At 40.2% G+C, this 14,542-nt stretch overlaps 1 protein-coding gene across 12 annotated transcripts in view; it reads right to left on the bottom strand.

The window, feature by feature from the left end:
• The window catches only part of CRB1 (crumbs cell polarity complex component 1), a 118,970-nt gene extending 106,092 nt beyond the window's left edge, over positions 1 to 12,878 (bottom strand). For 5 of the 12 annotated variants that reach the window (XR_010474314.1, XM_021294124.2, XM_021294096.2 and 2 more), the window contains exon 1: positions 12,459 to 12,877. Coding sequence is in view for 11 of the 12 variants with exons in the window: in XM_021294124.2 (XP_021149799.1) it covers positions 12,459 to 12,594 (136 nt within the window). In the remaining variant the exon portion in view is untranslated. Of the gene's footprint in view, positions 1 to 12,458 lie in introns of all 12 variants that reach the window. The other 7 variants (XM_065072343.1, XM_021294125.2, XM_021294107.2 and 4 more) reach the window with 5 other exon arrangements.
• Positions 12,879 to 14,542: the final 1,664 nt, after the last annotated feature.

Raw genomic sequence — 14,542 nt, 5'->3', positions numbered from 1 at the left:
AACCATACCTTTAAAGCCAGCAAAAGTCTTTGAGAGAGTCTAAACTTAAACTTAATGTACAAGTGGAAGTGCTGGGAGGACAAATGAGTTTTACGAGTTGAAATGCTGGAGTGACCTTGAACATGAAAGCAAAGCCCTCACTATTAGCACAGAAAAATGTTAGATTCCAAGACTTCACTTGGAAAGCAGAACTAATTAGAGAAGATTAACAGAAATGAGGCATGTAATAGCTGGACTAGGGCTTGACTGCAGTATGAAAGGCTGAATCACTGGACCTCTAATCGAGGTCAAGGTCTTAAAAACAGTGGAATTTTTTTAAAGGCAGGTTTTGCAGATGTTCTTGTGTCAGCTGAATTTATACCATTCAAGCTCTGTTCTGAATGCAGGAGTTTCCCCCGTGTTAAAACTGTTTTCAGGCTTGATGTCAGGATACATTTCTGAGCATGGGGTCTTACTCAGGAGCATGTTCACATTCCTACTTCTCTGCAGGGAGTCCTGAAGAGAAAGTCACCAAGTGTGCACTGCGGCGATAACACAGTGGAGACTTTAGATTTTTTTTATGAAGCTAGTAATGGATTTTTCTGTCCTTTTTTTTTTTTTTTTTTTCCCCAAATGAAATCTGAAATATACTTTGCAGTCTTTTTCCCCATACCTTCCACTTCACGATTTTTCTCTATTACTAACCAGCTTCCCACAAACTCTAATTGTACTTTTTATTGCTGAATGGTAATAAATGTTTCACAATTGGTTGAACAGCACTTCTGATATACTCCGTGAAATGACTGCTTTACTGGCACTACACTGAACAGCTAAACTGAACACAACAGAATCGTGGAACAGGTGGGGCTGGAAGGGACTCCTAGAGATCACCTAGTCCAACCCACTTGCTCAAAACTGCATCAACTAGAGCAGAAGGCTCAGCATCCATTACCTGTGTTATGTCCACTTCTCAGAACTTTCCACAATAATTTCACAAAAATCCCTTCTTTTTGGGAAGCTAGGCTTACCGTAAGCATGCCTAACCACATGCCTGTGGTTAATGGAAGTGTTGGTGCTCATTAGTGATTGTAGAAAAGAGGCAGTCACCCATGAAGACCCAGAATTCTTCAGGCTGTTTCAGAGCCACAACATAAAAGATGGGCAGGGTTAAAAGATGTCATGAAAACCAGTGTCTCAGCTGTCTGGATGTTTGCAGTTATGTTAACGGAAGTAAGGAAAGGGTTCCCCTGTCTGTAGAAAGGTTGACACAGCACATCTGAAACTGAAGCACAACTAAATAGTGTTGTCAAGTCGTCATGTGTGTTTCCTCTAGAACAACATGTTTCTATACTAGCCAAAAGAAGAAATGAAGCAGTTCAGGATACAAACACTTTCTGATCACTGTTTATCTGTTACACTTTACAGGGGGTTTTGTGTAATAAGTCTCTATTTGCTTTTAATGGCAATGAATAATGCAGTGCCCTAACAGTTCAATTTAAGAGATGAGATATAATGAGCAGAAATTGTTGTTGCCAGCCAATCAAATTCTTTAATTAAAATTAAAGAATGTAGTCCTACTTCTGATGCATCTCAAGTATATCAAAAGGCATCATTATCCATCTACTTGAAAAGAAACTACTCTTGATTACAACCATAAATTTCCTGGCTACAAAGCCATGCTGGTCCTGACTGGACATAGTACAGCAACATCTTCACTGAAACCAGTGGATTTACAAAGTTAAACCAGAATAAATAAAACTGAAATCAACTCTGCTGAATGCTACTAGTGGAATATCAGAAATACCTACAGCTTAAGTCTATCTTACTGCAGCAAGACCATTGTCAGCTCAGGGATGAAGGCTGGGTGGGGATGTAGCAGGTCCACTGTAAACTATTTTCCCTGGTCATTGTGCAGTGAGAACTTACAGAGATCTGAGGAAACAGAAAGTGCTCATATGAATCTATGAACTGGCAGGCATTTTCCCAAGTGCAGCATCTGAAAGATATCTGTGGCTTTTAGGCTTTAGTAAAAGTGATGTCGTAGATGTAGGTCTGATTTTGTTCTACTGTGTGTGCAGAACTGCATCTTCTTCCTTCTTTCTATCACTTGTAAGATCATGAAGTCAATCTGTTTGCTGGAAAGATTTTTATCCAGATTCTTCAGAGGTGTTCAGTGCAAATACTTCCTCCTTTTGTTTAATCCCAGGAAGGTTTTGCTCCAAACACCATTCAGTTTTGTCACTTTACTATCACGGACAGTTGGGGAAGTTCTGGGTTGTCTGCCTGCTCTTCAGGAAATCCAGAGTTCTTTTGAATGTGAGAACAGCAATTGGCTTTAGTCACCTTACGCTTACACTTTTCCTTGAGCTCCAAAATGGGTAGATGTTAGACTAAATTGAATCAGACATTTAAGACATACTCAAGAGAGAAGAGAATGGATAGCTTTTGTTATATCAAGCAGAGGACATTTTTACAGGGACTGAGGCTTGCAAAATGTTCAGTACCATTAGCAGAGAATAAAGAATTACAAATGTCAGCTGTGTTTAATGTGAGAGAAGGGATGGGTTCAGCTAGGAAGTCTGAATTGGTCCTACAAAATGTTGGCCAGGTATCTTCTTTTTGCAGCTGCATTGTAGCAGCACCTATTTGCATTCTGTTGTCATGATATATACTGCTCCAAATATGTATACAGATGGTGATCAAAGAGACTTGGATTATCACTCCCACAAACACATTTTTCATTTTTTCCTATGCTTTAAGGTAGGAATCAAAGTGAATCTTTACTTTCAACATTCTTTTAACTCCTACTTTTTAGATTGAACGGGGACAGAAAGCCTACAAGGGCTCTATACATCTTCCTCCTGTTTAATAGCTCTGATGTAATCTTCGATTTATCAGTGTCATCCTCTGGCTTCTCTGATTGTCATTGTCTGTTGCTTTTGTTATGCAGCTTCTGTTTGCTTATCTTATAAGACTGGTAACTTCTAACTCTGTACTTTATCCTTGAGGCTATCAAAGGAATGTAAGAGGCTTCTGGGGAAGAAGAACAGGTACAGTCAGAACTTCTTTATGTTGTATCAGACCTCAGCAGTAGTTTGGCCCTTCTCGCAGGTCTTGGAGTCAGCAGACCCAAAGATGAACTACATATCATGTGGCACATAGGCTTTATATCTTGGCCATTGCAATTGAATGGCATTTCATGTGGCCCACAATAAACATTTCCATAATTGTATATGTAATTCTCAGCTCCAGTTACTCTTCTACCCAACCAAACAGGATCACGAGCAGATTGATGTGATATATTTAGCATTGCCTGCTTGCATTTGAGAGACACACCTGGGAAAGGTGCCTGTATGAATAACAAGGTATAGGTAGGAGGGTGCAGACACAACTTTTTGCACGCTCTGATCCAGCTCAGATCCAGGTGCCATTTAGCTGCATTAGCACAACTCGGTGCCCGACATAACATGCTCTGCCTCTCAGCATGAGCTTGGATTCAGCATGGCACTAGCGTAACCACACCATCTCTGCACCAGAGGTAGCTGGTTTACAGGCAGCAGCAAAGTGATGTATATGAGATGAGACATTCTCCCAAGGGTTCCGTTTTCAGCTGTTAGGATGTTGGTGAGTTATACTGCATACTTTTTGCTGATAACAGAGCCTGATCTCTACTTTCAGCTGTGTGGACACTTGACTACGTTCAGATTCATGGATGCTTAGCGATAGCGGGGGCAGTGCCACAGCTGCTTTTTAAGTACCTACGAATTGCCACAAAGCCCAGCAAAACACACCTGAAGGTACTGCTTTATCCAGATGTCTTTTCAAGGATAGATTATTACAGTGAGAGTTTTGGATTCCCTGTTTTGAGTAATCTGTCAGTACGGGTTACTTAAATTGTGGCTGTTTGGATCCTTGCAGACTGACGACTGTCTATCTCTCTAAGTCCTTGCTTTGGCCTCCTGTCAAATTGCACAAAGTCCTCTAGCTCGTATTCAAAGAAAAGAAGAAATGTGTCTCAGTCAAATTCAGAGCTAGGACTCTCCTTGCCGAACAAAGAACAAACGAAGTGCTCTGTACTATCCCTGCTAGAGACCCCAATGAGGGAGAACAGGAACTGTCAAGGGAAGAGTGTGACCAATTTCTTGTATGCTGCCCTTCAGCTACTCCTGTAGTCCCCAGGCTGAATGGGAATTACAGCAGCCCTGGGCTTAACTGCTTCAGAGGGCAGCCAGCCTTCGGTAGTCCCACAGTACGGGAACATAGCGGTACCTCTCAGAAACTGTCAGCAAAGGAAAGGTCAGGCCATTGTGTCCCTGGCTGAGTCCTTAGGTTGGACTGTGCAGGTTTGTTCATCCACAATTTTGACCTCAGTCACTGAGATTGAGGGCACTTTGAAGGAATGCATCCTGCCTGTAGACTCCCTGACTAATGCAATCAAAGATGCTTTGTCTGTCTCATTATTCAAGGAAAGGTTAAGGGAACAGGATTCCAGTATGTTCAGCTTTGGGCAGGCAAGAAAGAGCAGTGAAAAAAAGCAAGCGGCTTCTCCCCAGAGCATCCACCCAGGCCACAATTATTCAAGCCCAGCACCTCCCAGCACAGAAGGATGCACCAGGCAAGTGTCCTGCCTGGGCACTGCCTCTGATCCTCAACTGCCGGAGCAGGGACACTGTATGCAACTGATTAGCAGCCCATGCCCCTTTTCTACCCACAGAAGTAGTTAGCCCTAGAAATATTTTGATTTCTGTCCCTGCTGAGTAGATTTCAGGCAGGCAGAAGCTGCCCTAACCCTGAAGCTGCAGCAGCAAGTGCAGCCTTGCTTTGTTGATGCCCAGGGAGGAGTGTGTTTTGCTCAGCCCAGAGGAGCCCTTTGGAGTTCCTGTGGCAGCTGCGTGGTGTGTGTCACCGCGTGTCAGGCTACCGCAGAGAAGCCCTGTCAATTGGAGTGTTTGTCAAAAGACAGAAGCAATTTTCTGTTGACCCATTTTATGGGTGAATGAAATATAATCAATATATAGTTAACGTAAGAATCTCATTGGAAAAGGTTTATCTGGGTTGGGTTGGTGTTCTTTTTACTATTTGTTGGTGTGAGAGGGTTTTCATGTCATGGCACCATAAATGCCTGAGAAAACAGAAAAGAACTGACAAAACATGTCAGTCTCTGACACCAACAAATAATCTGCAATATCAACCTAGAAAATAATATGCATCATTTATCTATTTGCTGCCTGCTGTCTGTGACTCTAGATGAGTCAATTAGGTTTAAAGGCTTAGAAAATGTAAATATCAGCACCTTTTTTCCTTTTTGGGCCACCACAAAGAGGAAAGGGGATAATCAAAGTTGCCTAGAGACTGAGGCAAGGCATTGTCTAAATGATTTTCTTAATGCTGAGATGTGAATTATAAAATAAAAAAAGAAAAAAATAGAAGTACCCTGGAGAGGTCTTTGGCTGCAAAGCCCTGTAGGCAGAATCAAAGGCACTTAGACTGCTATTTCTGTAACTTATTTATTAAGGGGAATGTGCTGCATGTCAGGAGTTAAGGAAAATGGACTAATGTGTATCTTTTTCCTGAGTGGTAGTTGGGAGGATATATATATATGTACTTTTTTTTGTTATAGCATGTCCAGAAAGGCCACTTAAAAGAGTTCCCTAGGAATTTCCTGATATTCGTTTTGTTGCAGTAGGTTCCAGTCTTCCATTGCCTTTTTTCAGGTTTTTTGACCATGATGATTATACTATTAATAATCCATTTATTAATTCTATTTTCTGGCATTGTACTACCCATTTATCAAGTATACTCAAATTGCAAGTAAAAAAATATAAGTGATTTGACTCCAAAATCTGAAAATCAAACTACATGATTTCTAGCATGGGAGACTATCTGTCCTCATTGTAATGAGTGCCTTCAACAGCCAAAATGCTTATTTAAAGCCTAGGGTACCAAAAAATTAAGAGTAGGTACTTGATGTCTCAAAGAATGAGAGTAAATTGTTTTCTAACTGAAATTTAGTGAAGGATTTTGTGGTTAATGCAACAAACAGGGCTGGGTTCAGTGCTGTGTTTGTTCTGAACAGCAGATAATCCCCGGCTGTGGTGCAGGAGGGAAGGGAGCCACCCACTCGCCCAGCCACGGAGCCTCAGTCTCATCACCGCCCTCGGGATTAGAGGGACCTGTGCATCTCTGGGGCTCCATCACCTGAGATCTTCACAGATCACCGCCAAGGTGGTGCTGACTGCCCTTCATTTGTGTAGCGCCAACTGTGAAACAGCAGTCTAGACAACCTCTGGCAGATATTTATCTAACCTGTTTACTAAAGGGTTCTGATATAGAGATATAATCATCCTTCAAGGGGGAAAGTTCACCTAAATCTTCCCTGCTGCATGTGGAATCTATTACTTTGCAGAGCCTGCCCTTTCAATGGCTGTGAGGAGCAACCGATCTCATCATCTTCCTTGATTGCCATTCTCTTTAGTGTATGTAGGGCTGTAATCATGTCTTTCCTCAGGCTTCTCTTCCCCTGACCCTTTCCCATAGGGCACATCTTTCTAAATGCCTTATTTTTGCTGTCCCTGTTCAGCATTTTTCTAATTGCCTCCCTCTCTCACAGCAGCAAAGTGGATATAGCCAGTACTGAATTGTGGATTGATTACTCTGCTGTGCCTTGCATTTCATATTCCTGTCAACACGTAACAGCAAAATACTTGGTTCTTCATATAGATTTTCAATAGGAACATATTTAATTTGCCATCAAGATTTGACCATTCTCTAAACAGTGCTATTTTTTTCCTTAATTTCCTCCTGCAGAGAGGAAAAGGTGCAGAAAGTTGCACTGGGACAGGGCTCCCTAGATGTTCTAGGTCCATCAAAATTAGCACAAGGGGGAAAAAATGCTGTGGATAAGTAGATACAGTTGTAAACTTTGGATGGAGATACCTTTGAAAGGGTTACATATGCAAAAACATCAGCTTTATGACCTATACTTGTGTGATGTGCTACAACATTCCAGCCTCAGTTTCTCCAGTCCATTATCACTGATGCTGCACAACATATCAGTGTTTCAAGTCCATGCGAGGTCTGTGCAGTGAGTTGAGAATGAGTGATAACCAGCCTTTTGCTCAATCTCCTTTTTTTCCCATCAGACTCTTTCCTAATAGGTTATTAGTCAAAAACAACACCCACTTATAAACATTGATCAGTGTCCTTGTATTCCAAGTACTTCTTGACTGTGAACACATCATTCAGTGTTTTATTCTGCATTGCGAAAATTAATGTCATTTGAGGGGTAAAGTTTCAAAGATGCTGATATCTTGCATTGTGATTTCCAGATGATGAATACAGGACATAAGGAAATGTTAAACCTCCAGAGGTTCTCAGTATTGACAGTTCCCATTTTACAAAACACACAGCAGAGAGGTTGTCTGTAACCTGGTAGTCTTGCTCTGCCATTGGAATGGTAAGTGTAGCACCTTAAGGATGCCTTTTAAGAATTTGTATTGAAAGGCTCAAATACAGGTGTGGTTTGGATGTTTGAAATTTCACTTTAACACAAATGGATCCATCTTGCAGAATTTACTTTCTTGTTTAAAAATTAGAAGGTTACTACTTTACATTCTTAGGATTTTATTTATTCCAGAGATGGAGATGTTATCCATAATAAGATATATAAATGAAAAGAACAAACAAAAAAACCCAAACCACCACACCCAAACACCATAACACCCTTACGACTGAGTCAAGAAGCTGCTGCTTTAAACTCACTTAAGGTGATAGCAAACATCTGAAAGAGATTTCATTTTTCATATGATGTAGGTACAAGGTATGACAAGTAAGACAGAGGGAAAGCTGCAGCTTGATTGCAGCTCTGACAGGCCCTGTGCTCTGCAATAGGCTAGCGAGGATCTGCTCAAGTACCAAATCTGCTGTGAACTCATCACATGTGCATCCAAACAACACTTTGGAAAGCTACTTCCATCATCTGGGTATGCATGAGGGATGAGCAGTATCAGCAAAACCACAAATCCCTTTATAAGCAGAGCTTTATTCCTAACACAATAATTAAGCAGCAATTAGAAGTTGTGTCAGTAATGGGAATAGTTGCAGGAAATTAAAAGGTCTTGTTCATGGGCAAAAATTGAATAGTTCCAACAGTAGTCAGAGGGGTAGAAGAGGGGTGCAAGTAAAGCTCAGATATTTTGCTTACATTAAGAGCAATCCCAAATTAAATTCCATTCTTAATTTATGAACATTTGGGGAAACTTAGGAAGCAAATACTACATTTTTTACGCTCTTCTGAAAGGTCATTAAGTCATTAAAATGGAGAAAAACACTTATGAAATTTTTTTTTTACATAATTTTTGCCAAAAGGAAAAGAAAATAATTCTGCATTAGTGATAGATATAAAACTATAAATCTTGTTTTTTTCAAAGAAAAAAAAATAATAATTATTGTTCTTCTGTTTCTTAAGCAACTCTCTGCCCAGAGTTATATGCTGGCAATTTCTGTTAGACAATAATATGGAAGCACTTAGTTATAAATGTTGCTCTGGATTCGGGACATGCTTCCTATCTGCTACTGTACATAATGATTCATGGTCCCTCCTCATACAGAGCTGACCATTTCTGGATGCCCACCAGATTAATTTGCTGTAAGTAGTTCATTTGGTGTAATTTGTGTAAACATGTTCACAAAACATAATAAAAACCCAACTTGTATTGAGGGCTTGCATACAATACCCATAACCATGGGCACAAGGCATAAAGAAATTTGCAGAACTGTACCACTGTCTACACATAAATGGAATGGGGAAGACTGCTTCACAAACACATGCGATTGCAATTTTAGACAAAGCCTCAATTTCCCTCTGTTTATAGAGAATTTGCAGGCAAAAATAATTGGTTCTGTGTAATCTGACATCTTCATGTTTTGGAGGTTGTAAAAAACAAAACAAAACACCTAGGGAATTGTTAAAAATATATATACTACCATATATATATACACTGACCTATATATAAGACTTCAGCACTTATGGGTTGGAGAAACTCTTTGGTATGTAAAGTAATGACTGGCAATATAAACATGAATAATATATTTTATCTGATTTAATTTTGCCCAAATAAAATTTACCAGTGTCAGAAAAACAGAAATTTCCAATGCAGAAAGAGGCACAGGATAATTAAGAAAAGAAGGTACAGTTTTCTTTTTAACTGTGATCCATAGCTCCACCTGTAAGCCCATGTGAGAAGGCAACAACCTGTGGAATATGTGTTTGTGCAGCCCCAAGAGACACATGATACATGCCCAGACCTTTCCATAGTCTTGCTGTGTCGCAGCATAGCTATGGTGGTGATCCCTGTGGCGATGTCAAGAAGACAGAATGTGAATGAGATAAACATCACCTGCCAGCAGAACAATCCTGCCCCTTGGTGGGTGCACAGTCTTCATCCCTTCACCTCAGGGATGTGACAGCAGCAAACAGCAGAACAACCTAACGGATGCTCTAGCCCCAAGGCAGGCCAGTGGACAAACAAGCAGGCATCAAGGGCTCTCCAACAGGCTCCTTATTTTTTCGTGCCAAGAACACTAAGTCCACAATCTTTTTGGAAATGTAACTTTGCAGGATTATTTGTACAGGTGCTGCACCTGACAGCATCACTTAGCAGTTGAGGCTCCAGCAGATTAAGTTAATTATAAATGGTCTTTCCAAAAGCATTTTATACAATTGAAATGATTTTTAAAAATAGGTATTGTTCGCAGGAAGGCTGTGATTTACAGGTTGAAGTCTCCGTCGCTGTACAGTTCGATGTTAAGAGTTGTTACTAGTGATAATATGTGTAAAATATCATTTTTACTTATCCTGGGGATTTAAAAGGAACCACAAGTGACAGGGCTACTTTCTTTAATACCTTAGTCTTCAGCTTTAGAGACTTAGGTGCAGCCAGAAAACTTTTATTAAGGTTTACCATCTATTATCTTAGTGATTCACAGGAATTAGAGTACCTCATAATATATTCCAATGTACACATGAGCTACTTTACAAATAAGAGGGCACACAATTATTTTAATAATATTGAACAACTTTGTCTTGTTTTTCAGTTCAACATATTCATTTTATGCTATATTAGAATATTTTGTTTTCAGGTAGCAACATTCCTGAAAAATGCTTTAATTTCATTGCAACTTATGCTTCGGTTTCATTGCAACTTACTGAAGAGCTGCTGTCTGTGTGGGACACTTCACAATGTATGCATACCTCTATTCCCCTTAAGAAAATGGGTGAGCTGAAGAAAAAGTAATATGCATACATGATTTTAGGAAGCCTTGGCTTCTATTATAAATACTGTTCATTTCCAAAGTTGTTTAAGATAAATAATTATAAGGAAGACTTTAAGCAGGACATAAGATTAGAATCCTTTAATTAAGATCCTGTGGGAGAAGTCCAGTAAATTGATTTTAAAAATATAATGGTTGATATAACCTTTATAAATGTTAGCAATCACCTCTGTTCTGATTGATCTTTCTCAGCTTTAATTTTTAAGAAAGTAATTGCAGTCAATTCTTCTGCTCTATTTTTGTTTCATCTGTTCATATTGATGTTGTTATTAACAGAAACTGTTAACAGTTTCAAATGGTGTACACATTTTCTTGAGACAAAATACTAATCAAGATCATTAAACACACTGCACTGATAAATACAGGTATGTCCTGAGCCTGATTCTGGCTCCTGCTGTAGCTGCTCCATCCTTGTACATCAATTTGCATCACATCAGTTTGCAACAGCTACAAATCCACCTGAGGAGTTTTCCCAGACTAAACAGCCTCTTGCCTGATACTGGTCATATGGCCATTACCCAGAGAAAACTCATGCCACATCTGAAATGTCATCCCAACCAACTGTGCTAAGGAAAAGCCACAAAATGACACCCAACTACTTTTCCCTCATTGGCATTCTGCATTGAGCAGAGCTCACCCAAGGTCAAAGTCAAAACTTGTGTTTATATATTTTTTTTTAAAATGATTCTTCAGCCTTTTATTCTTGTTTACATTCCAGCAATGCTTTGTGTATTATGTTTTTAATGTGACCTGTTTAATTTTATAAGCACTTACCTTTTAACTCCCTTTCCCAAAGCTTTTATATTTTGTTCTAATTTGCCTGCCTCATGTATAAACGACATTTTCTCAAATAACACCATTCCATTTCTTTTCATTAGAAAACAGACTCTGTCTCCGAGACTTTCTGACTATTCATCCTACAGTATACAGACTTAAAAACTTACTTTTTGAAAGTGGAAAATCTATTATATTTTCTTTTCAGGATACGCCCTGTTATGAGTTAATTTAGAAAGAACCTTTTGGCTTCCCTTATTGACATCAGTACATCCGCAAGGAAGAAAACTACTAGGATAAAACTATGCTTCTATGACATTCTGTAATTTTTCCTGTATCTTACTGGGTGTTTTTTTATTTTGGTGTTTTTTTGTGCGTTTGTTGTTTTGGTGTGTTTTGTTTTGTTTTCTCTTCAGTGCTGGTTGATCCAACTGCATCTGTTTGCTTTTCAGTCTGTAATTTATATTGGGCTGTAAACTGTCCAAGTAACAATTTGAGTGATGCAGCAACAGAAGGTGACCCAGATTACACAACACTGTACGCTAATGCCAAGTCTTCTTGTTTAATGGCAGCTGCTCAAAGCTTTGTCTTATTGTGATTCACATTCAACAGACACAAATCAAACAGGCTCCTCAGACAGACACAAATCCTGCCTGTCTTCATTTTAAACATGTTCAAGAGCTACTGCTTTTCATAAACATATATCAGCCTCACCAGCTGAGGCCATTTAGTCTCCTTGGCTTGAATTTACTCTGAGACGTCTGACAAAATTACCAAGGAAACCCATTGTGACTTGAATATTTTGCATACTTATGTTTATGTGGAAGTTTGCTGAGAATATTTCTCTATAAAAATAGTTGGACTTTTATACTCCTTCATAATGGAGATATTTAGAACACCTAATATATCACAGTTGCTTCATAACTGATTTGTCTAGAGGTTGTAATTAAAATGCCTATATAATAAAGCAATGGGTGCTACTAAAATACATAATATGTGCAACATTAGCAAAGGATACGTCAGTCTAGATTTTAATCAGATAGGTTTAAATTTACTGGATAAATAGTATCAAAATGCAGACTTTAAAGTATAGGTATAGTTCTAACAGAACACTTTATTGCTGTACTTTCAATACAGGAAGCAAAGTATTAAACATGCATTCTTCATTTAAAAAAAAAAAATGTTTAAGCATGAAGATCAGGAAAGCTATCATGCAACGAGTTCATACAACTTAGTTTCATGGACCAAATCTTTTTGACATCTCCATCAAATTTTTAAAGCCTTCTGACAACACAAGCTTCCTGCTAGTAGTGCACATCTAGTCATCTACCCAGAGGACATGTCAGAACAATAAGAAAAAGTGCAAATCTTACTTCTTAAATGGATGAGCAGCAAAAAACTGAGGTAGAAGATGAGTAGAGAGTTAATTCTTGAATGAGCCATATTCATCTTGATAGGACATCCTCTGCCGAGTTGTCTGTTCTCCAAAGGGCTGGTGCTGATCCTCATGGCTTTCTCCACATCTTGGAAACTGAGCTAACATCCAAGACATCCAGTGCCCTTTGCCTCTGCCCCTCACCAGCCTGTTTACTGCAAACCTACAGACTTTGATTCAAAAGGCAGTTGCTCTTGTTAAGGTTTTACTTTGGCAGGTCCGAGTGATTTTTCAAACCTGGTGCAGATTTGTCTGTGAGCTGGACTGGAGTCTTGCCTCTGCTTTCTGCTGCAGAACTGTGTCTGACTGGTGCTCTCTGCCTGGCTGACACCACACACAGGCAGGGCACAGCGCTCTGCTAAGCTCTCAAAATTTATCACACGTTATCTTCTACTAAAGCTCCATTACATCACAGTCATCCCGATTCATAGTATAAGCACTTCATGCTTTCTTGCATAAAGTCAGCTAATGAGCACTTTCTGCTTACTGCATTTTTTTCTGTATCTTACCTCATTAGCACATGAAGTAAAAAGATTAAACACCCCCATTCTCAATCTTTTTTGTAGTTAGATATTAGCTTGTTCCCCTCCACAATCTCTCTTTATTTTGTTTTTGTTGCTATTGTTTACACTGGATTTAAATGCTTTTGCCATCACTAAAAAGCATAATAATTGACAGCTGGCAGAGGTCCTCTGAGCTTCATCAGGCTGTGTTGTAATTTTGAACTGCTCATAGAGAAACCAGCCACTTACAGATTCAGGAGACTGACAAGAGAAGGGGATGGGGCAGGGGATGGACTCCATTTTTTTCTACCCAGAGCTGGCCTTAGACAGCTGTGGCTGGTGCAAGTGCAATGAGCCTGCCCGTGCTCGGCAGAGCCTTCTCCAGTGCCATGGCAGGTCAACACCGTGGCTGCTGCACCACACAGGCAATGCCCTGTTTCTGCCCAAGGCTGTCTCAGTGCCCAATGCCTCATCCATTGATTACAACGTTCACAGATATTAAAGCCTTGGCCTGAGCTAGCAGAAGGGAGAGGGAAGGAAGACAGCAACAGACCCAGCAGCCAAGTTCAGATACCACCATCCCAGTACAAACTTTGGCCTTCTAGCACCTTATAAACACAGCCGTTGTTAATTATGTATGCTTACTATAGGTAAGCTATACCATAACAATGATTGCCATAGCATCTTCAGGCTCTGAGACCAAGAAAGAGATGAGCTGCCTGTTTGGCAGTGAATCTCCTCCATCCCCTATCTTCACTTCTACCAGCCTTTCTGGCCCTTGGCCCACAGTGTTTCTTGCTTGGTCTCCTTGCCCCAGCACAGAGACCAGGCATTCCCAAGCCCAGGAACAACCCTGAAAAATCTGCTTGGCCATTGCTATGTTATACTGCTCTAAAATAGAAAACGTTCAATAAAGTTGGTATTGTCTTTCGTCCTCCCCAGTTCAGTACAATCTTAGTCCACAGTTTAGGAAGCCTTTGATAACACATTTAACTTCACATGCACACTTAACTAAGCACAGACTTAAAGACAAGCATATGCCTAAGGCCTCAGGTGAGTCAGGAGCAGGCTTTTGGTGTCACCATGAATTTAAGAAAGTTGTTTATAATGGGTCAGTGCCTTCACATCTACTCTTTCATGTCAGTGAATGGAATAACTTAAAAATTTCTCCAGCTGCAAGGCTCTTCCTTCTTTCTGACCTTGTTCATGTGCAATTGCACCCACTGACTGACAACCTTGTGCCGCATCTTTTCAGATGCTCTTCCTGGCTCCAACACCTCTATTGCCTCTGCTTCTCACCACCCTCCACGCTCCCACAGGCTGAGCCCCAACCCAGAGGCCTCCAGCTCCCCTGACCCTCCACTCCACCTGCCACTCTTGAAGTGGCCTCAGAGAGCCCTGGTGTCCCCGATGGCAGCCCAGGCTGGAATTCCTGGTCAGGTGCCATGAGTTACAAACGTTATGATGAACTGGGTTCCTACTGGAAAGTACTTGGTTAGCTATAAAATTAAATATCATC

The sequence above is a fragment of the Columba livia genome, chromosome 8 (genome assembly GCF_036013475.1).
Source record: "Columba livia isolate bColLiv1 breed racing homer chromosome 8, bColLiv1.pat.W.v2, whole genome shotgun sequence".
NCBI classification, from domain to species: Eukaryota; Metazoa; Chordata; class Aves; order Columbiformes; family Columbidae; genus Columba; species Columba livia.
Note: the sequence above shows the minus strand (reverse complement) of the source record. Positions and strands in the feature narration are given on the sequence as shown.